At 32.6% G+C, this 24,266-nt stretch overlaps 1 protein-coding gene across 1 annotated transcript in view; it reads right to left on the bottom strand.

Annotated features, from left to right (window-relative positions):
• Positions 1 to 24,266, bottom strand: part of LOC119831578 (protocadherin-like wing polarity protein stan) — a 120,766-nt gene that overhangs the window by 22,545 nt on the left and 73,955 nt on the right. The window contains 13 exon segments of the mRNA XM_038354992.1: positions 398 to 618; positions 1,350 to 1,502; positions 2,113 to 2,317; positions 2,627 to 2,864; positions 3,292 to 3,479; positions 3,885 to 4,055; positions 4,471 to 4,613; positions 5,555 to 5,721; positions 7,256 to 7,381; positions 8,250 to 8,476; positions 8,792 to 8,932; positions 9,349 to 9,550; positions 11,675 to 12,858. Coding sequence (XP_038210920.1) covers positions 398 to 618; positions 1,350 to 1,502; positions 2,113 to 2,317; positions 2,627 to 2,864; positions 3,292 to 3,479; positions 3,885 to 4,055; positions 4,471 to 4,613; positions 5,555 to 5,721; positions 7,256 to 7,381; positions 8,250 to 8,476; positions 8,792 to 8,932; positions 9,349 to 9,550; positions 11,675 to 12,798 — 3,306 coding nt within the window. The 5' untranslated portion in view covers positions 12,799 to 12,858.

Genomic DNA, 24,266 nt, shown 5'->3' with positions numbered 1-24,266 from the left:
GTGTAATATTATGACGATTCAAAAGTGCTTCTATGAGAAGTCTAGTTGAATGAATAAATGCTTGAGTTTGAAAAAAAATGTTTGAAATTGAGTTTATTCAAAAACTTTATATACATATAAGACAGTAGAGGTAGACAATGTTGATGGGATAATAATTAAAGTGAATTAACTATTCTAGTATGGGAGTTTCGTTTTGGTGATTTTTGGACGGGTTCAAATTGTAATGGAATTGAATAGAAAAATACTTTCGTATGAAAATGATTCAAGCACATCTCGTTCCCATATGGTAGATTAATTATTCCCATATGGTAGATAAAATTTTCAGGTCCCTCTATTTTTCTAAATAAAGAATCGTGAGACAAGTTCTGAAGTAAGTTAAGCTAAGTTTCTCACTCACCGTAGAACTCTGCGGCGGCGAGCCACCATCAACAGCCAGCGCTTTCAAATCATAGGTCGCTACCGATTCGCGATCCAACGCCTTATTAGTCCGTATAACTCCGGATGCTGGGTCTATAACAAAAGATCCTTCCTCTCTATCCTTAGGGTCTAGTTCGTAGTGCACCCGGCCGTTGAGACCCACGTCCGCATCTGTCGCTGCCACTTGAGTAACTGATGTTCCTGGTAAAAGGAAAAAAAAATTAATAAAAAAAAAATCTTTAAAAAAAATTAAATAAAAAAATAAATATATAATGTTAATTTCAACCAAAAAGAAAGAGCTTAGATATCGAGCTACACAAGTTATGTAATTACATTAAGTTTTATGGTTATTTTACTTGGATTTGTTATACCGTAACAGCCAATAAACAGTGTGTGTTATGGGTTTTAATTGGATTGAATATTATAAGGGTTATGTAACAAAGCATTATACTACTCTGAATGCGATACGTTTTAATGTAAAAATCTATCTGTCAAGACGTCACACTCGCCGTAAAAAAATGATTGCTATTGGAGAAAAGCAATCATTTTTTTAATATCCACAAGATGAATGTATTTAAAAATGTAGATTTCTTTATGAACTTGTTATCTGGGGTGGAGGTAAGTGCCTTCAGTTAAGTGATTATATTCACTTGTGTTAGAATACACTATTCTTCCATTAGAATATTTAAGCAAAGAAAACTTAAAGAAAAGCTTATAATTATAACTATCTATCAACATAAAAATTGTAAAATAAGTAAGAATGTTTGCGTAACCGTTTGTATATATATGTGCGTGTGAATGTAGGTTTTTGTTTATGTGTGTGTTTTTGTATAACTATATTTTTTTAACGATAACGATTAAATATTTCATCGGCTTCATTACATGTATGGTCAGAAACAATTAAACCTTAAGTAATGTTATAAACAGCTTACCAACTAAAGCGTCTTCCATGATAGTGGCCGTATACAGCTGCTGCTTGAACACAGGCTCGTTGTCATTAACATCTACAACGGATATCTCTACATCCGTCGTGTCGGAGAGCGCTGGTACTCCGCCGTCTCGCGCTGTCACCGTTAGCAAATACCCTGGAATTTTGATTTTCGTTTAAAAAATCGATTATTTTTAATATAACTACAGATAACATAAGATTATGCCTTAAACTACCCTACATATAACATATCCTATATATCCATCTTTATAATGATCATCATCATCCCCAGTAATTGTTTCTAAATAATAAGAACTGCAAAGTTTTTTTACAGATAATATTCATAGCTTTTTTCGATTTCATTTGTAATTTATCTTAATATGTACCATTTCCCAATATTCATTTTAAATTTATGACTTAGTTACAGAGATGATAAAATGTTTCTGAATTGACTTATATTTGATCCTATTTCCTCGATAAGCGCATTCCAGGCGAAGTGTGAGTTGAGATCGAACGATAAAACATCTTTATATGGACCGGGCCTTTGTGTTTAAAGATACGTGCTTTGAATTCTAGCGTTATACGTAATCATGATTCAGTTGGAACGCTCCGGAGAAAAATAGTTCTTGAATCTTTCGGATTCTTTAAATTGAATCCTGCACTGCCTTTATATACTTCAAGTTGAAAAAAAAAGATTAATTTATTTTGTTTATCACATGTATTTGATACGTTTGATTTTTTAAATTATAGCGTAAAAGTGTGCTCACCGCTCATAGTTTCTCTGTCCAACAATTTATTGGTAGTAATGGCACCAGTTTGGGGGTTAATAAGGAATTCCTGTTCATGATGCGCCACAGCTTCGTTCGATATTTCCGAAGTTAGCGTATATGTGATCTGAGCATTCACTCCTACATCACTGTCCGTTGCTGACACGACAAGTACTGTTGTGCCTACTGGAGCATCTTCAAACACCTGGAAAATTTATTTAATCGCCTTATTTAATTAATAGTTAATTATTGCATTATAAATTAAGAATTCATGAATTTGCATATTTATAACTTAGAAAAACTAAGGTTTCTTGTTAGTAGTAGTTTAGACATTGAGTGTTCTACAAGGGTTAGCTGGGACCAATAATATTTAATATTCACGCGAATGCTGAGATTAGTACTATGTGAAGAAATCACAAATAAATTTAAAGCTACAAACATTTTCATTCCCATATATATTTAATATAGGAAGAATATAATAACAATAATAATTTAAAGGTTGTTTACGACTTACCGATGCGGTATACGGTGCGTTTTCAAATACAGGCGCATAATTATTAGCATCAGTAATGTTAATATGAACCATGGATGTATCTGATCGTCCACCAGAATCAGTAGCAGTAACTGTGAGGACGTATCGACGTTCTTGTTTGAAGTCGAGTGGTTGTGCCACTGTGATGAGGCCGCGGCCATTTTGCGAGGTTATGGAAAAACGACCCCGCGTGTTGCCGCCTGTTATCTCATAGTGTAACCTGTTCAATGTAATTTAAAAATATTAGCTTAAAATTAATAACTAATAATGTTTCATGAGCTTTAGTGAGGTGATAAATTAGATTTAAAAAAGAAATAGGTGATATTGAAAGATTACGATCAAAAACGTAGTTTAAAGATCCAAGCATACCTAGATACACAGGGGTAGATGCGGGAAGCCACTTCGTTTTATACTAAACTAGCTGCACCCTGCGGTTTCACCCGCGTAAGTCCATATCCCGTAGAAATATCGGGATAAGAAGTTGCCCATATGTTATTCCAGTTGTCCAGCAATTTACGTTCCAAATTTCAATGCAATCGGTTCAGTAGTTTTTGTGTGAAAGAGTTTGTTAAAACATACACACATTCTCTCAAACTTTCGCATTTATAATATTAGTAGGACAGGATAGGATAATTGGTTCCACCCACCGATTATCCTCATCAGCATCAGTAGCGGTGACAGTGACCACGGGGGTGCCGGGAGGCTCGTCTTCAGCCAGTTCCACGTCGTACTGCGCGGGAGAGAACACTGGGTCATTGTCGTTGACATCCTGCACGACGACCACTACGGATGCTGTAGCCGATCTCTGTGGTGTTCCGTTATCTGTGGCTGTTACCTGAGGAGGATTTTACTGGGTTTTAGTTTCTATTCTATTCTATTAAAAATTTTGCTCTAGTTCTGACAAGTAAGAGGTTCTGTGGGTTTTAGTTAAAACAATCATTACCTTATTGATGTTTACTGATTTATTAGATTTATGAATAAAAGTGTTTTTTATGTCGTATAATAAATTGACTTACTCGCGTTGGTTTAAATAAAAAAATAACATAACAGTTGCTTTTTGAAACATAAATTAATAGTAAGGGTTAGTTTTCATTTGACACAGATTTGTTTGGAATAATAGAATGGATAGCTTAGATATTTAACAAAAAATAATCGATTATTGAACAATATAGTTTAAGTATCTTCCAACACAATTGTTTTTTTTTCAGGACTGGAAGAAAATTAACCATTGTAAACTTACTTGCAACTGGTATTTCGACTGCACTTCTCGATCTAAAGAGCCAGACGTATAAACCCAACCAGAGCGAGGGTCGATAGTTATCGGCAGTTCAGTGTTGCCATTATATTCCTTATCGCTCAGGTTGTATGTTAGTTCGGCGTTCACGCCTTCATCAGCGTCGTAGGCTTGCACCTGAGAGTTGGTTAATTGTTATTAATATTTTTTATATCAGAGGATATTTGTAATCTAACATCTTTTCTTGATTGTAATCAGAGGCGCAGTTAAAGTGAAATAAAAATCAAACTGCATAGAAAAAGCTCATTAAAAGACGTTATTTCACTAGAAACGGGATGGGTGAGATGATATTAAATACATTCATTTATAATTTACTATCGGTCCGCCCTGGCTTTGCCCGTATATAGCCTTAAGCCTTTCTCAATAAATGGGCTATCTAAAACTGAAAGAATTTTTCAAAACGGACCAGTAGTTCCCGAGATTAGCAAACAAACAAACAAACTCTTCAGCTTCATAACATAACTATAGATTGAACATAAGCGAACAAAAATATCGCAAATAAAATACATATAAGAATATTTTTTATCCTTACCCTAACAATACTATATCCAACAGGCACGTTCTCACTAACTGACTCTTGGAACAGCGAAGTGTAGAATCTTGGCGAGTTATCGTTCACATCCTTAACATTGACTAGAAGCTGCGTGGTGTTCGACCTGGAGGGACTTCCCCCATCTGAAATTATGGCAAAATTGGTGATATAGACACTAATTAATTCATATATAAAAAACTATAAATATAATTATATATAAAGACTAATTGATATATAAACAAAAATCTAGACAACCTTCTAATTGTCAGATCTAGACCAAATTTAGATGGAATCACACGGAACCGAGTCATATAAAAGAAAATAATCATGTAAATTGGTTCACCCACTCGAAAGTTTGAGGTAACAACATCATACACAGTCGAATTGAGAACTCCCCTTCCTTTGAAGTCAGTTGAAAATAATAAAAAAAAATGTAAATTTTTCAAAACAAAAATATTATTTAAAATCCAATTGAAGTTAAGCAGAATGTTTAAAGATGAAGTAAAAAAATGTGTGATAATCATGATATAAAGTTAATAAAGCTCAGAGTTTTAACAAAGTACGTTAATATAGATTGAAAGTTATAATTGATATTTTTAATTAACTCTCAGAGCCTTTCAGAAGTTTTAAATCGCCGAAGCTTAAAAACCTTTATTATCTACTAAGGAACTTGGTAGCTATCTGGCCGCGGCTTCGCACATTTCGTCACATGATGGCGCGACACACATTTCCCTTAAAACTTTTATCCTCTTTTTAAGTTCTTTAAAGTTTATATTGTACAGTAAAATATTATTATTTCATCTTAATCTAAACTGCTTATTTAAATATTCATCAATATCTGTTCGTCCGTTTAAAAAAAGAAACAAACATCCACAATCCCTAGTACTAAAAAGAATAGAGCTGTATAAAGAAAAAAATAACCACTTTGACCCGCCCACTTCCTTTTCCATTCGCAGTCCATTCCTCCTTTCCAATCGTCAATCCTTTAACCCGTAAAAGAGGGCAGCGCATGCGCGTTGATGGCACAGTTCCCCATGACATAAAAAATATACATAATATGACATAAAAAATAACCACTACAAACCTTGAGCCCTAATCACGAGCCGGTAACTCCTCACTTGTTCATAGTCAAGCGGCTTGACGAGCGACACGTCGCCACTCAAGCTGTCTATCGAGAACTGCATTTGTGTGTTCCCGCCAATAATGGCGTAACGGATCGCCGCGTTCGCGCCTATGTCTGCGTCCTTTGCTCTATGGTTCGAGAAAAAAAATGAGTCTATTTAACAACGATGCAATAAATCAGAAACAAACGATGGTCGGAGATATTCATAAGGTATCATAAAGATGCATAGGTTATATGGTAAATGGTTAGAAAAAACATGGTTTTATATGGGAGCAGAAAAATCATCAACCTTCCACTAGACTGGTAAATGTGGAACGTTGTTGAAATTTCTGCTGATTGGTACATATCTCCGAATATTCTCACATGACTGACACAGTTTATGACATTTATAAAACGATAAATCTTATTTTTTCTTTGTCAAAACCATCACAGAAATATAAGTTGAAAGATAAACATCTGTTTGAAAGCGAATCTTTTTATTTTTATTTCTTACTTGATAAAGCTACATTATTCTGTAAAAAAATCAAACCTATTTCTTAATAAAATGACTACATACAAAAACAGCATAAGTTTTTCTGTTATTTAAATAATATACTTCGTTGCATAGATATTGTTATTGTAAGGTATACTCGAGCTATTGAGTAGAAATAAAATTACTGCAAGCATTTCCTAAGTTTTGCGACAAATGTCGTAACTTCCTGGATAGTTCCAGAAATATCAGACAGCTGTCGTTGTGCAATACAATTTTATTTAGAAAATTTATTTCAAACTTATTGGATAAATTCAAAAATAACACTTCACAGGTTAGCTACATTTCTTTAGCCTTCGATATGCTTTTAAGATATAAATACTTTAATTGTATCATCAAGAGGGGATATCATCCAAACTTTTATGGTTGTTATAATAAGCAACATTTATCGAAATGATACATATGATAGTAGTGGGATGCATTTCTTCATAACTAACACACAGCTAAGATTTCGAAACGTTAACTTTAATTCAATGGTTCAGGTAAAACTGCATTCAATGAAACGAGAGTGGATCTTCATCCCACCAATTTAACGTTCAACTGAATGGAAAATAAGACCAAGAGAAGTTTGAATGGTAAAAACATCGGCAGCGTATTTAAACATAAGTAACTCACTTTAAAGCTAGAGGGAAATACAATATCCGTAAATAACAAATCGCTGTAGAGTTATAAATTCGCGGAGCCCGCCGCGGGTGTTCCGCCGTCTGCTATTGGAGACTCCAATATAAATAATTTTCTATTTGTGTTTTATTTGCGACTTCTATGAAAGTGGCTCTTTTCAACGATAAGTGGGTGAAACGCGAATCGTTATGAAAAATATACAGCGTATTGAATAGACCTCTGTAATTTATGATTCAGATGAAAGGCTTGACGCAAATTATATACTCGTGTTGTTTGGAACCAGTTTGGAAAAAAAATATTCTTTCTTCTTGCTGACCATAGTCTATAGATACCAAATGTTATTTATTAAACATTTATCGTAATTAAAATAACATAAACTATCCTATCTTTTAAATTGGATCAAACTGCACATGTTGTTTAAATTTGAATCCATTGCGGACATACAACGTGATACGTAATTTATATACAAGATTTTTAAGGTTTTTAAGCCAGTATATGTAGAATAAACTCACTTGATTCTTGCCACAATGGGGTTGTCAGCAACACTGATGTCCTCATCCACAGTGACGGTGTACGTTTTTTCGCTGAACTGAGGGTAGTTGTCGTTGTCATCTAAAATATTCACGTGGATTGTTGCACTGAAATAAAAGTCATGTTTAAATGCGAATTTTATGGCATTTTATTAATAATGTTATTGTCTTCAGAACAAATGGTGGATATTAAGTATGTAACAAAATAAGTGTAACATAAATGTTACTAAAAACTTTTTTTTTGTTATTAAGTCTTACTAATATTATAAATGCGAAAGTTTGTGATTATATGTATGTGTATGTTTGTTACTCTTATTATATTTGAATTTTGAAATCTAATTTTTATGACTAAATCAAAATACTTTATAACTTGAAGGTGTAATAAATAAACTAAATTATTATAACAAAATATAGCAGGCAACAGCAAGAAGGTGAACCCAAAATACTGGCAGCGTCAGCAGAAAACTTTGCCAACGCCATGACCCAAAATATGTGCTAGCTCTTAGTTTAAAGCTTATTAAAAACGAACAACCAGAGGTATTATAATCTGTCTATTTTCATTATTTTTATTTTGGTTGAACTACGACCTACGAGGCGCGTAAGACCTGTCTTCTTAACTTTATACAATCTACCTATAGTTGTAGAGTAGCCCCGCGGTTTCGGTTTCTATATGTTATTCCAGTTGTCCAGCTATCTACGTACCAAATTTCATTGCAATGCATACAAACTTTTGCATTTATAATATTAGTAGGATACGAAATAGGCTTTATAGATAAGAGGATAGGAAGTAGGATTACATTGCAGACTTTACGACGTTTATTTTTGCTTATATTAAACGTTGGGACTACATTTTCAGTTGCAAAACAAGGCAGTGCTTTTGTGGTTTATAAATGTACAAATTTATTCCTTGCTATCAATAGCTAAAGACATAAATATATAATGATATATTAATGTCTTTTATCAACCTCTTTCTCACCTGCTAGACAATCTATCAGCCACCGGGCTAGCCTGATCCGTAGCTTTAACAACCACAGTGTATCGCGATAATTTTTCTCTATCCAAGGACGCTCTGGTAAGTAAGGCGCCACTTCGTCCATCCACTCTGAATATGTCTTGAACGTTAGTTAGTTCCTTGCTGTCTATTGATTCGTTGTCGTCGTGATTCAAAGTATCTGCCGTAACGGATTCTATTGAATACTCCACCTGTATACGTTGAATTGATTTATATCATAATTCATTATAATGGATGCAAAGAGCAATATTTAAGTTAATTGAAAAACAAACTTTCGTATTTGTTCAAATAAAATTACATGATTACTGCATTTACCAGCAAAATATATTTTAATTGTTCTGTTAATTAATTGCTCAATAATTGAAAGTGGAATGTTATTGTTAATTTTACGAATTCAAATTGCAATGGGAGCAATTTATTGAACCAATTAAAAAATTTAGATATATTTATCATGTTTCATATTTGTGTGCATTTAGATTTATGTATGTGTCGTGTATGTTATTTACCTCGGAGTTTTTGCCAATGTCTTGATCGGTAGCTTTCAGGGTAAGGACAGTGGTGCCGGGGCTGGCCCCTTCTCTGACTGACGCTTCATATTGCTGCATCTCGAAAACAGGCGAGTGGTCGTTGCAATCCAATACGTTAATCTGCGTGAATGGAATATTTATAGATACAAAATATTACAAGAATACATTACCATTAAAAATAAGACTATCGTATAGATGAGTATAATGAAATCTGGGCATTACAAAATAACATTACAACACTAACAACCAAAATATTAAATACTACTCAAAATAAATTTTTAAAATTTATAAAATTGTTATCGAAGTAATCTTACTAGGTTAACATCGTAAATACCTCACATACCTTGGAAATTTATACAATATATACATATAAAAAGTTTGCACTAAAACATAAAACAACATAGGCAATCTTTCGGTGCCTGGAAGAAATGGCTTCTAGCCATAAGGCCGTTAATTGTATACAAAATCTTATGTCGCTCCTATTATTATTTTGTTAATGTTTACAATGAAGTATAAAATATAGACCACCAACCAACCTGCAAAGTGGTAGTACCACTTCTCGGTGGGAACGTATCGTCCTGCGCCACCACCCTGAAGTAGTGGACGTCCAGCCTCTCCCTATCGAGCCTCGCCTGCGTGGTGACCACCCCCGTGCGGGTGTCCACCGCGAACATACCAGCGGACCGCGAATCTAGCAGACTCGACATCGAGTACGTAACTGGACTGTTCTCTGGGTCGCTGTTTGAAATTATATATAACGTTAGGATAATATAATAATACGGGCTTGTTTTCGCAAATCGTCGTCAAGCGTCTATTTTGCGTGATAGGGAATAGAAGGGGGGGAATATAATAATATAAAATTATAGGGCATTAAAATAATTTCTTCTTTCTTGAAATAGAGAATGTGTGTCCATATCAAGTGACTTTGTCATAAATAAAAGGAACTTTTATTAGCAAAAAGTTTGTCGTATGTTTTCTCTCTAAAAATATATTTAAATCACATTGTTGGACAGGTCATTCAAAGCTCAATAGAATAGTACGAGTATAACATGGAAAGTATCATAGAAAATGCTCCGTAAAAGTCCGGAAACTATTTGGGAGCCAAAAACTCGAATCCCTAACCCTTTTGCATTCAATAATCCCAGCTCGTACCCCAATTATTTAGAGATTGGCAATACGTACGCAATTCATTTCTATACTTGCTTATTTGCTATTCGTCTGAAAACCAATGTTTACCTTTTGTTAATGTACATTTCAATAAAAAAAGGTGTGTGGGCGATTCACACACGATAGAAGTGAAACTTCAGTAAATCGACAAAAGAATGAGATGAATATATATAAAATATAAAATAGTATGTATATTTCCGTCTCATTCTTTGCCGGCTTCATTGTACACATTTTTGTATTTGTGTCTCTTACCTGTCGTTTTTCCGTTGCATCAGATTTGAAATCACAACGATTCTAAAGAAGTTTCACTTCAAAAATAATTAATACAAACTAAACACACTAAAATAACATATTTTTGTTATTACCTACAAATCAATGGGTGTATGAATTAGGTTAAAGCTATGCTAAATATTTATTTTATACAATATATGTCGCAATATATAAACAAAAATTGTTCGAACACTACAAAAATGAACGGAACATTTATCTGTTAGTGCACATATTTTGTTTTGCAATGCGTTTAAAATTCGGTACCGGTAAACTTTCGTTTGTACGGAAAATACAGATGGCGGTTTTGAACTTTTAATCGCTTGAGCGTTTCCAATTCGAACGCTTTTCCTTTAATACTTGAATAGGAAAATAATAATAATTGCATGTTATCATTACACGCATCTGAAGCTGTCATGGGCTTTAAATTACAGGTATTAAGTTGATATTACCCCACACGTTTCTAATTACATATGCAACGGTATAATCGTTATATCATGAAATTACTGGGAAATTGAGGAAATGAAACAAATTGCTCGATCTTTGTCTATTATATACAATCATCAGATGCCATTACTTATTACTAAGTACTTTATAAGTACACAATAAACAGAGGTTATTATTTATCTTTGACTTGATATTGCTACTGCCTTGACTTGCTGATTTAATTCAAGTTGTTAATCTATCTAACGTAGATTTTTATTCTTTATAGTATTACTTTTTAATAATTATTATTATTAACAGCGGCTATGTTAAATACTTGAGCACTGTTAGTTTCAATTTTCAATAGCACATAGAAAAGTTCTATTCAATTAGAGTATTGAAAATGTTAATTGTATAGTTACTATTCCACTGATTTCGTATAACAAAGTCTCTTCAATTAAAATTCTCTACGCTTCAGCTCTCAACATTTTATATTAACATTACGGTTTATATACTTTCCCTTTCAAATAAAACTAGACCATGAATATTTAGAATAAACAAATGAGCTGTTTATCCGCCAGTCATCACACAAAAGACTGCGTCACCGTTGTAAATTGAGATATTTCAGCTTTATAACACGTCGCTATTGTCCGCGGTTGACATTATTTCCGGAACGCATAAAATAGATGACTTCATAAAAGCCCAACGAACCAGCTTAAAGTCAATTAAAGCGGCAGATGGTTTACGATCCGAAGGTGTTATTTTCATGGTAGACATGAGTCATGTCTCATTGGATAGCGCAATGGTCTGTCTACAGTTGGTTAATTTGTCATTTTAAAGCGTGGAGACAATTGTAGTATGTATTAATAACTATATTAAGAATTTATAAGACCACCGACGTATACGTTATTTCTGTCAAGGTATATCGATCAATTTAACAAACGTGTCAACATTATTACTGAATGAGTTTAATATCTGTTTGCAATATTTAATAGAAAAACTTACCGTGCTCTCACAGTTGTAACAATAACACCAGGCGGTTGTTCTTCAGCCACTGATGCGACATATAAAGCCTGCTCAAAGTACGGAGATTGATTCCTCAACTCTCTTTTCACTCTCCTCGCTATATCTGTATCATTTAACTCTTGGTGGTGGTACACGATTTTCAGTCGATGATCAGAGTCAATAATATTTGTCCGATCACAATTGAATGTAAATAGTATGGATACTTTCCACATTGGTTCTTGAATGCACACATCACCACTAGCAACCAAATCTCCTTGGCTGCTCTCAATTACAAATCTCGGATCACTTACGTCTAAAAATTGCACTTTACACATTTTTTGAACAGTCCGGGGCAAAAAGGCCGTCAAGGAATTCACAAACTGTGACTTCTTCAAGCATATCCCCTGCCATCTATCCGTGGTTGGTATCGAGAAGCTCGCATACGTCTCCGATATCCACTGCTTAGCCTCTGCAATCTTAATATCTACAGACATATCAAAGGGTACTAATAGAGATCGTTTTCTTCTACTTCTATTTCTAGCGACATAATCTTCAAACATATCGCTAGACCACGGATCTGCGGTGGACAGAACACTAATTTGACTAGAGCTCAATTCATTTTCTTCTAATAATCTCCAGTCTATACTCTCGCGATAAACAACTTCTCTTTTATCTCTTATGTGATCATCTTCATACTGCAACGCTGAATCATCCTGATCGTAGACTCGATCAAAATCAATGTCGTACAGGTCAGCGCGTCTCCTGCTGCAATCATCGCCTACTATTAAAATTCTAATTGGCAAGCTGTAGTAGTCTATATCTCTGATGCGTTCGGAGGTAGAATCGACGTAGAATGTGAAGAGGTTAGGGTAGAGAACACCGTCACATCTTAATCGTTTGCGTAGGGTGACGAGTCCAGTAGTCCGGTTGACTCGTAGGATATGATGGACGAAGTTGGCGGTGCGATGGACGTCAATGGTGTATGTTCGCTCGGAGCCGAGTTTGTAGACTGCAGCATCTATGACAGCGTGGCCCGGCGGAGCTGTGTCTGGTACTAGGATGAGGTAGGCGCGGGCGGCTGACAGCAGTAGCGCCGTCAACACCGCGTGCGCCCACCGCGTCATTGCTTGGCTTGTTCACCTGCAACACCTACGCCTCGTTCTTCGTTGTATTTGGTGGTCCATCTGCAATGAACAATAGGGTTACGTTAGTGGAGTTATTTTTGTAGTTAGAGAAACACATGATTCTTTCTTACACAGTAAATATATATTCAAAAGATTTCGGTAACTGTTTATATAAAAAATGCTGTTTTGTTTTAACAGTTATGGGTTTTATGTGAGAAATGTGGCAAAAGTTAATTTTCGCTCATGATTGTTTAGAGAACGAGGAAAATGTCAACATTTTAAAATTGAATTAATCCCGTATAAGCTCCAATATGAGCAGTAATAACAATTTTACGTATAATAAGTCGTCTTAACGCAGTAAATCCTAGGATTAGCGCGCCCAAACATAATCTCGTGTTAAATTCACAGCGAGTGATAATTGCCATCGCTATCATATGGTGAAATTTTGGCGGGAACCATGTGTTTTCGCTTGGTAAATTTAAGCTGCAATAGAGTGATAAATGATTCAACATTAACTTATCCTAGATACAAAAGCATTTTCAAATATCCAATTTCTTGCTTTTTCTACTGCTTTAATATTGTTCATATAACAGCGAAAATAAATCACTTTTAGGAAATTATCGACGGATAACAAAGAAATATTTAATCTACACACAAAAACAAAAAACGGATCGAAAAAAATATATACCATGAAACAAACAAAAGAAAATAAAATTTTAATTACAATGAGAATGAAATAATTATTTATATGTATTTCAGAAATATACAATTAATTTGTCACCCTCAAAAATTCAAAGCATTTAAACTCAGATGTTTAAAGCGAGAACACGGGCGAAAGAGGATATTTTCCATTACAGAATTGGCATCACCATAGACCCTCTAACACTAATGGTGCTATCTATTAAGCGTGTCAGGAATTGCCGATTCGATTGCTATCCACGCCATTGCCCGGTCATTTGACATTTATTTATACGACGCCTATAAAGATACGAAATCCTAAATGATCAACGGCAGTCATAGATAGTATGAAAATACCGTTTTTTAAGTCGCGTTTTATGGGTTGTACTTAAGTCGATTTTATTTTTACCTGCTAAGAATTTTCTTTTTTAACAACTTATTGCATTTTGTACACAACAGAAATTATTATCTTGTAAATATATAAATATATAAATTATTTTAAATATTGCAGACTTACGTAAAGCTTAGCGTTTATAACCTAAGTTCAAACGATTACGAAACAAAGGAAATTTAAATTATAAACTACGTAGAGATATTAAATAACGGTATGCTTTTTGTATAACTACATCGTTTCTATATTGTACCCCGGAAAATAATTTCAGTTGTAAACTATTTTTTCTTCAAGCCAGTTTCCATACATGCAGACACACTCTATAGATCTCCACGGAGTATGTTTCCCTTTATTATTATTTTTTATTTATTTAAAAGGAAAAAGTCCTGTAAAAATAAAACAATTGCAAGTTGTAGGTAACCAGCGTTTTTTAACAATATTTACGTGTGAATGTCATTCTAGAAGTTCGATACAAAATACATAAGTAGAAAAACTTCAATCTTAAAAGTTAAAAAACTGTGCAATGATGTTGTTAATGTTAATTTGTTTGGTGAGTTTAATTTGAGATTAAACATTATATTTGTCCTAAGCTATGGAATTCGTACAAAACATCAATTAATTTAACATGCAACGATTTTTGGCTCTTTAATATATACCAATCAAGTTAAATAATGAAGAAAAAATGTGAATCTAAAGAAATATTATAATTAAACGATTTCGTTATTAAATACTTATCTAAATAATGTGCTTTCCGTTCTTCATAACGACATGTATTATAAAGTACTCCATAAAAAAAAATAATTGAATAACCTAACATTATATTGCCTACACATTAGATAAATTGTCTTCTAAAATTTAAAGAAACTTATGAAGACAAAAGAAAATAAGATATCAAGTTTACTTTGACTTTAGTAAATAATAGAATTAACCATTGATATGTATTTAAAACGAAAGTGGCAACCGGCAATAAATCGTTAATTTTCGCGCCCATTACAATAGGTACAGATAAAAAATGGTTCGACGTATAATTTATCTACCACTTAAGCAAAGAGGTTGTAACACTATCAGAATTCCAATACAATATTTTCAGTACAACAACAACATAAATAAATTTGTACCATATTCCGCTAAAATATGACTATAATGTTGTCCTCAGATATGCCCGAATATAAATAGTAGGTTATGTGGTTTCAATTTTAAGAAAAAGCTCGCACTATTATAGTTAATGTGTCTAATTATATAATTTTTATTTGTTTTTTATGTAATTTACCTTTTAAATGAAATGTTAAAACTTAAAAAGTTCCAAAATAAATGCTACTGTAACATTGCGCTCATGTATTTATTTCACCAAAATCGAGATTGTATTTTACATACTAATAAAAATTCTTATCACGCGCATCTTAGGCTCCGTTACTCCGTATGTGGCCACATTTGTAAAATTTGCGACTTTGTGTGAGCCCTTGATGAATAGGGTCCTTGGCGGCCCGAAACTATAATCATTTATCTTTAGACGTGATTTACTGCTTTGCTTTATACACTTTCCTTGGTGTTATTTACCTGCATGCGCTCCAAGTTTCAAATAATCTAATTTCAGTTGAATACTATGTACTCTACTATACTGTGGTATTGCTGGTAGTCAATAAATTTGCAAGCCAATAATGTACCAATAATGTGCACGCCATAAATCTCCGTTTGATTTTATTCCGAGCGGAATTTTAATAACAACTGTATCACTTACTAATTACTATGTGTGATTAAGCGTTGCTCAATAAAAACTTTCAATTGAAATGTTATCCGGCTATATGATTAATACGAATAAAATAACGTTAAACTATGATAAATAAATCGATTTATTATAACTCTATTGCCGTGTAATATTTTATACATAATTCATAAGAACTTATATCTTTATTTTGACAAATTTATGAACATGAACGTTAACGACATCACTTGTGGTATTAAATTGTAATCCGACACCTTATTAGTCGCAAGAAGTTTTAATAAATACAGAGCTTATAACTTCATAAATAATGCTCGTTGTTTAATACTTTGATTTTATATTTACTTACGTATCTACAAACTAAATTTAATTTCAATTGATGTTTTATTTAAAAATACATTTGATAGAAGAAATTTTCCACATTTTTATATATTCAAAGCGATTGAGTTGATGGTTAGGCTTTTTATTATTATATTTTCAAAAAAAAAAAACTGTAAAATATTTCGTTATGATATATTTTTTACAACATCCAATGTTGATAAAAACTCAAATTAAACGTTGTAAAACTCTCAAGAACTAGAATAGAAAGATATAAGAATCCCTTTTACTTATTGTTATGTTAAAACTTAAAATACATTTTACATTTTAAATATTATTATTTCTTTTTCACAAAAACATTGTAAATATATGCAATGTTTTAGTTGTTTTTGTTTTCACAAGCGTCATTTCCGAGAAGCCGGTACATAAAGTCTATTTTGTATCAACTTATTTTATGAGAGCTTTCGATGAACGAAATATTGAGACGCCGTAAAGCTCTGTCTCGTATCTCGTTGCTAGTTCGCATCGAATATTAATATTTGTAGAAATCTTGGAGTAAATATAGATTGAGATATCATTTTTCGTGCTACAATTATATTATATGACTCCGTTATAATTTTATAAGGCCCTCTGATGTGAAAATTATCATTATTATCTCATATTTTATGGTTTATCAAGACAAATCTCACATAATAATTTGAACTAAATTTCTACGAACAGTTATTGGTTGCAATAAAATAAATGCTTTATAACGCTATATATAGCATACTAGCTGCGCCCCGCGGTTTCACCCGCGTAAGTCCGTATCCCGTAGGAATATCGGGATAAAGTAAAAAGACATGTATGAGTAGGAAGTAGAATTTGTCATCATATTTGCTATTTCATCAACTTCAAATATTACCTATTATGAGAAGTTCGTTCTTACCTCAATGCTCCTAACAATCATTTATACTCGATAAATTTCTACTATTTACATTTTCAACATTACGTATTGTTTTAAAAATCGTACTGTCACAAAAATATTCTAAATGTGAAAATTTGTTTGTTTGGATATTTGTCCGTCAATCACGCTGAAACTATCGAGCGAATTTTTATTAAATTTGGTATACAGACAGGGTATGACCTGAATTGAGTGATAGGATACTTTTTATACCGATTAAATGTTCCCTTGGGATAAAACAGGAATCTTGATATCCGAGCAGAGTCGGGACGAGCGGCTAGTATATTATATTTTGAAATTAAACAATGAAAATTTTCACACACACAGTAATATTTCATTTTATGAAAATGATTAAGCCACCTTCGTTATTAATTAGTATTTACGTTTATCATCGTCGGTCATTAATAACTCGAATATCTATCCGAAAATAACAAAGCATATTCCCAGTGCTCTTTATGTAGACTATCATCACGATAATAATTATATAAATAGTAAAGTTTGGATGTTCGGTATGTATAGATGTATGGATGTGGGTTTCTCACTCTTTGTTGAAAAAAGTTACTGAATGGTTTATTAGCGAAACTTGGCAGTGAATGTAAATGTTGGCAGAAATTATAGTAACCTGAGGATTACTCGTGTCTGTTTTTTGATAACATTAATTTTAAAGGAATGGTCACTTGACTATTGACTAATTTTTTACATGCAACCAGGCTAATCCATTGCGTACTCCATCAACCGCACTTAACCCTCAGAATCTAGCTGTGGGATCTGGTACTTTAGCGTTCTGACGAATTATTCTCGCGATCAAACCACGGACGGTAGCATTATAAATTACCTACGCCAAGATGGAGTTGTGGGCAAAAGCGTCTATATATCTACAATCTTAATATATATAAATCTCGTGTCATAATGTTTGTCCTCAATGGAATCCTAAACCACTTAACCGATTATAATAAAATTCGCACACCATGTGCAGTTCGATCCAACTTGAGAGATAGGATAGTTTATATTATGGCAATTACGATAAATTACTAGGTCCCCGCGCGGAGCCGGGGCGTGCAGCTAGTATTATTATAAAGAGGAAACTTTATCATTTTTCAGTTTTTGTATGGTTGTACGTTTTCACACAAAAACCACTGGACCGAATTAAAAAATTACTTCACTATTAGAAAGCTGAGTGTCATAGGTATATGGGAGACGCCGGGGCGAAATGCAAGTCATAAATAACGTTGCAAACATTCCAACTCTTAAACGTGAAATATCCGTAACATAGTACTGGTATTAATAAGTCCCATACACACATAAACAAGATGTAAATGCTAACTGAATATTTAGTTCGTCAACAACATTAAAACACTATAGTGAGTCAGGTGTTAAGAACTATTTCCTTTTTAAACAGTTTAAGAACAAACGGAGTGTTCAAACTGTGAAACATTGAGTTAGTGCAATGTTTGCGAAGTCATTGAACTTGGGAATACTCGGTAGAAGGCTTTATTGAATGATTTACGTCTCACACTGTTCCTATCAGACAGTTTTAACACTAAGAAAGTTTTTCTTTTGCTGTTTCCTTACGTTTATTCACGGGTATGTCTTTATAGTATTGGTGAAACTAATCATTAATAAGTTTAACGTGTACCTTTAGAAAATTGAATCGCATAATCTTAATTACAGTTTTTTAACACATTCAAATTGACTCTCATAACTTAAGAGTCCATTCATATAATAATCAATAATTTATAGTAGTTAAAGATAAAAAATACTATCAATATGAATTTTAATGGAAAATGTTTTTGCATCTATGATATTAATAAAGTTATTAAACGAGAAATCTGTTGCCAATTAAGCGCCAATAATGCGTACACTAATTAATCAAGCATGAACAAATTTAGAATACCTCAAGCAATTAAGATTGTAATAACGGTGGGCTGTAAGATTTAATATTGTTATCTATCATTTATTACGATTAAAGCTGCAACAAAGTGATAGAAAATGTAATTTTACAGTGAAATGATGAACGACTTAAATACTTAAATAATTTTTTTCTACAAAAAAGGTCACTAATATTCTTGGAGATTGATAACCATGTCAGCCATTTCCTATCAAACAAAAAAAGAACCACATCAATCGGAAATACCACTGAGCTGGCCAGTTACAAAACGAAAAAAGTCAAATTGAGAACCTTAGAATCTCTCCAGTCATATGTCTGGTCAGGTCAGTAAGGTATAGTAAAAAACTTCCTTTCCATATTTAAAATGAAGAGTTTTTTTTTTCAAATGATTTTAACCAGAATAATGGGTATACTACATATCTTTTTGTATAATCATCAACCATGGTATAAGCGTGCTTTTGTGTGTGAAAATTACGTTTTCAATTATATTACATGAATACATTACAACGGAGGGTAATAAAACCGTATTTTATGGGAATGTTTGATCCATTAAAGTCATCAGGCTTCAGTACATGTATGAATTTATAAAGTATTGGCGTATCGACCGCTAGAGGTCGCCGTCCTATGATTACTGAGCAACACCATAGTAACATTCGCAGTAGGGAATTTTATAATATGTTGTGTTCTAGAAACGGTACTGCGTTTTAAACATTAAATACTTTAAAGTAGGTTAAACCGTAACTGGTAGTTTTGTAAGTTGACGGCAATTTTGTTGCGCAAAGAAATAAGGAATATAATTTATAGTTTTGCATGTTTTAAATGTAATTGGTGGTTGTAAATGAATTACTACTATTTACTTATATCTTTTACTATATACAACTATTTTATATAATACCAACATATCTTACGTTAACAAAACAACCTAATGTGAACAAATTCGTTATAAAAAATTACTGGAACACTAAAAACAAATAATCACGTAATTCGTCTTCCAACCGCTGAGCTCATTTACTTTTTATGTTCATATCAATTTCATCCACTTCACGGTGAATCCGATTCTGACCAGAAATAAAAATAAAACCTCTCATCATTGAACTAATGGAGACGAATGTTGCGGTGTAATATCAAAGACAAATACAGCCTTGGCTATGAGATATTGCTCCATTCAATGTATACATTCTTGAATTATTTGTTAAAAAAACATTTTTAAATTTATACACAAAATAACGTTAACAACGAAAGATAAAGGCGCACGTAAATGTAATACAAACGAAGATTGAAATATGAACTAAGTTACTATGAAAATGTGAAAAGCTACAGAGAATATAATATCCTATTATCTGTACTATAATTTACGAACGAAAAAGAAAACAACATTAACTATAAGAATCATAATACACGTTACCTTCTCCTAATTCATAGGCGTAAACGCTTGTAGCGTTTCGGATAAAAACAGTCGGCAAAGGGAGAAAAGAGCGTAGTAACCGAGAGCTTCGTTATCTAGACGCAGACGGCGCACGTGTGAATGGCTATTTGACGTGTCTGATACACCAACTAGGCACAGAGACGGTGAGCACTAAATTTAAATACACAGAATCATATTTTGAAAGAAATTAAAGGATAATTTTTTTGGTGGTTTATTTATAATAGTTTCGATGAGTTAAGTATGATTTCAATTTCGGTATTTTCGTATTGATTATTATTTTATTATTATTATTCCAAAAAAATATCAAATGTATCAAAATTACAATACATTTAATTATGGTATTAAGGCTAATAAAGTGTTACTAGAAATAGGACTTATGCAATGAAACCAAAAATAGTTAAACAGAATATCAACAAATATCATATTTCCTACATTGCTTTTGGAGACATTCCGTTAACCTTATTATTTTGCAACATTCAATAATCCATAATCTATAATCAATGCATATATTTTTGTCGTGAAAAATTATTTATCTCCTCAATATAGATATCTGGAATCATATCTCGAAAAACTATCCTTGCTGTCTTATAGACAAAAAGTTTCTGTCTTATAGACAATATATTATGTCGACTTCAAAAATAGGAGTTAGTTATCCATTCGACTGTTTTTTATATGATTCTTTTTCTATTTGAAAGTTGGTGCCTGCCACGTGGTAGCAATTAATTGTCCGAGTTCTAACAATTTAGGGCGGTTTAAAGAGCGATTAAATTTTTTTATTAGAAATGATTATATTAATATTTGAAAAAAAAAATTAATTAAATGCTTATTTTTTAAAAAATCGTGATTATAAGACAGACAAGACTTAAAAGTAAACAATTTTATTTAGCAACTCTCCGAGCTTTAAGTATTACCTCCTTAATTAAGAGGGAAGTTGAGTGGTCTGGATCTCACAATGCCAGCTATCCTCTCGGTTTCGAAGGGCGTTTATTGTTCTCGAATCGTTTTTCGTAAACTCATGTGGAAATTCTGGAAACTTCGGTTTAATAAGGCTTTAAGTTTAATAACATGAACGGGATTTATCCGGTTTAATGAGGAAAATTAAGGCCCGGTTTCCTCACTTGATGGTAATGTCCTTGACTTATTAATAATTTTCATACTTTATTTAACTGACAGATGACTTGAAAACATATAGAGATAAATAAGCTATTTTAATACCAGGAACTACGGCATTAAAATAAACATAGTCAATTTGGTTTTATTTACTTTGAATCATTGACATCTTTTCAATTTAATTCCTAGTACTATATAACATGTACAGGTACATATCGTTTTAGACAATTTCATGTTCAAGTTACAAGCCATGGCAACCCGTGATTTAAAATTTATATTAAAACATAATTTTTGCATTATTAAATCTCACTTTTCGATATCTTATTACGATCATGATCATTTGAGTCGAGAATGGTTATCACAGTTATACACAATATGTACTTATAAACTCATTACTATATAAGCATGGCCAATAGATGTGTTGGTGGCAATAAAAAAACGATCTATAGACGATTTTATAATATGGTATCATCAACGGCTTCGCTGTAGGTATCATATAGAGATATTTCATATTTGTTTAAAAATATAAGTCGAACGAGATTTTATGGTAATAGTGTATAAATAATTAATTGATCGCGTCTTTTATCTTATCTATAAAATCAAGGTTGTCATTTGTTATATTAAATTGATAGGCTCTTGTTTATTGCAATCGAACGGTATAAAATAACTTAATCTATGACGTAATTTTCCTATATCGATTTTGAGGTGAAAAGTAAAGAAAAAGGGGTAGGTGAATCCACAATACAATTAATGTAATAAAAGGTATTTATCGCTCTACCTTACTAATAGAATGCCAATTTTTTTTTTCAGATTCAGGTAATTAGAAAAGAAAGGACGGTTATATTTAAAGAGATATATTTTCTGAATAAAATGCTGCAAGACACCGAAGGAACCATTACTGGGGTTACGTTTGAAAAGGAAGCGAAGATCCCATCCATTCACTTCGCCGCAGAGCGTTATATCGTCGATTCAATACAATCCTTTGTGCCGTCGGAAAATAATGGTGCACCTTCCAACAAATATATCATGATTCTTTTAGGTGTCGGGCTTTTAATGGGATCATCTCTTCCGCGAAATTCACTTTGAAGTTTCAGTGCGTAAATCCGGAGGCCATCTATGTATGTGAATACAGTACTAGAATTTCTCGCCTTGAATCCCATGAAAGTTGGCATTCCAAAATCGCATGTATACACCGTTATAGGCCTAAACATTTTTCAATCCCTTTTTATCACTCTTTCATCATCCTTCTCATTTCTCTATCCCATCAATATAATAAATTGATTCTACTTTAGGGAGTTTAACTCTGAAAACCGACCAAAATATTTAACGAAGCCTCGTTCAAAGCAATTCCGTTTAAGCTTTGTTCGAAGGCCTATTCACTGTATTGTCTGCTTTGGAATCAGAGTAATTTCTGTTACAACTAGTTTCAGCGAGCTTTGCGATAATGGAACTAAAGTATAGATTTAGGAAGAAATTTTCAGCTGCAGACGGTTCAACTTATAATGGACTATTGATAGCCCGGATACTTCGTTTGGGTTGTAATGGAGCAAAGTTTATAGAGCGTTTCCTTATATTTTACAAAATGTAAGTTTTATAAGAAAAAAAATAATGAATTTACAAATATTTGTTGTATTTTTAATAATAATTGAAGTTTTTATTTCTAAGCACTCGTTCACACACTCGTAACACATTCATTACGCATAATATTATAAATACGCTACCGTTATATACCCTTCTAATGTCAGTAGGTATACTATTAGTATTTGCAAATCAGTATCCATAGTTCTATTTAAAATCATTGAACTATCTTTGTTTTATAAATACATGTTCCTTCTTAGTACTATTTTTAAACATAAATAATAATAGGATATAAAGCAGGAAGTATGGCGAAACCCAGGAAATTAATTTAAGAGCACATCGAATTAGGTGCGCGTAGGCGCCCCTATGTACCTATCAAATAGCATCCTACAGGCACTTTGTCTAAAAGCCACCTGTAATTGATATAATTTCGTACCGAGATGAAGATATTTTCCTTTAATATTTAATGTTTTGAAGCATGAAACCTCGTAGTACCTCTCCATGCATCACATTATTGTGTTAATATGTATATATTTGGATCGTGTTCAGTGTAAACAATGAGATTATTGTGAAGTTTGTAACAGGTTTTTAAAACTGATAGATCCTGAAGTGAATTTGGCGTTTAAAGCCATAACCAGATGTATGCAATTATGATAGGAAAGAAAATAAATTATTGAAATTAATTGTTCACGTATCTTGTTATGTATTTCTTATATGGTATTTTTTCTCGACTATTTAATAAACACTAATTGCTGAGTATTTCCATACAAAATCAATTCAAAATAGTTGAACGGTAAACCTGCGTAGCGTAACAGACAGTTAGACTGTAATATTATAATATTACTATGAATAATATTCAAGATATCTTGAAATTTCTATGAATATACAATTCAAATAAAATTTATTTTAAGCAACACATATTTATCTAAATTTATTAACTATATTCTATTAAATACCTTGCCATACAATATTCATAATGAGATCCATTATTGTGACGTCATAACTAGATTCATTGCTCTACCATTTTGGCCTTTTGTGGTTTTGTAGTTCTATTCAAATGCACTCGCACAGGCTGGCCTCATTAAAAAGAATTGTTTTAAGCTTTGGTATGAACTAAAGTCCTTAGTTTGTGTGAAAGGCCTTTCTGTTATGATAAAAAAATGTTTAGAATTTCGTATTATTTTTACTAGATAGAACAAACTATTAACTCACGTACACCAATAATAACACTACATTTAATAGTATTCAAATGTCTTATGAATTGAGTAATTTAAGGAATAGAAAAGAAAAAATATCAAGAGGCGGGATTCGGGATACAATTTCTCAACACTACATTTTTATATTTAATACATAATGTATTACTTATGAGCTATGATAACTTTATTGCAGGTTTTTAAGCATGTTCAACTTCCCATAGAG

This window comes from Zerene cesonia, chromosome 13, assembly GCF_012273895.1.
Source record: "Zerene cesonia ecotype Mississippi chromosome 13, Zerene_cesonia_1.1, whole genome shotgun sequence".
Taxonomy (NCBI): Eukaryota; Metazoa; Arthropoda; class Insecta; order Lepidoptera; family Pieridae; genus Zerene; species Zerene cesonia.
Note: the sequence above shows the minus strand (reverse complement) of the source record. Positions and strands in the feature narration are given on the sequence as shown.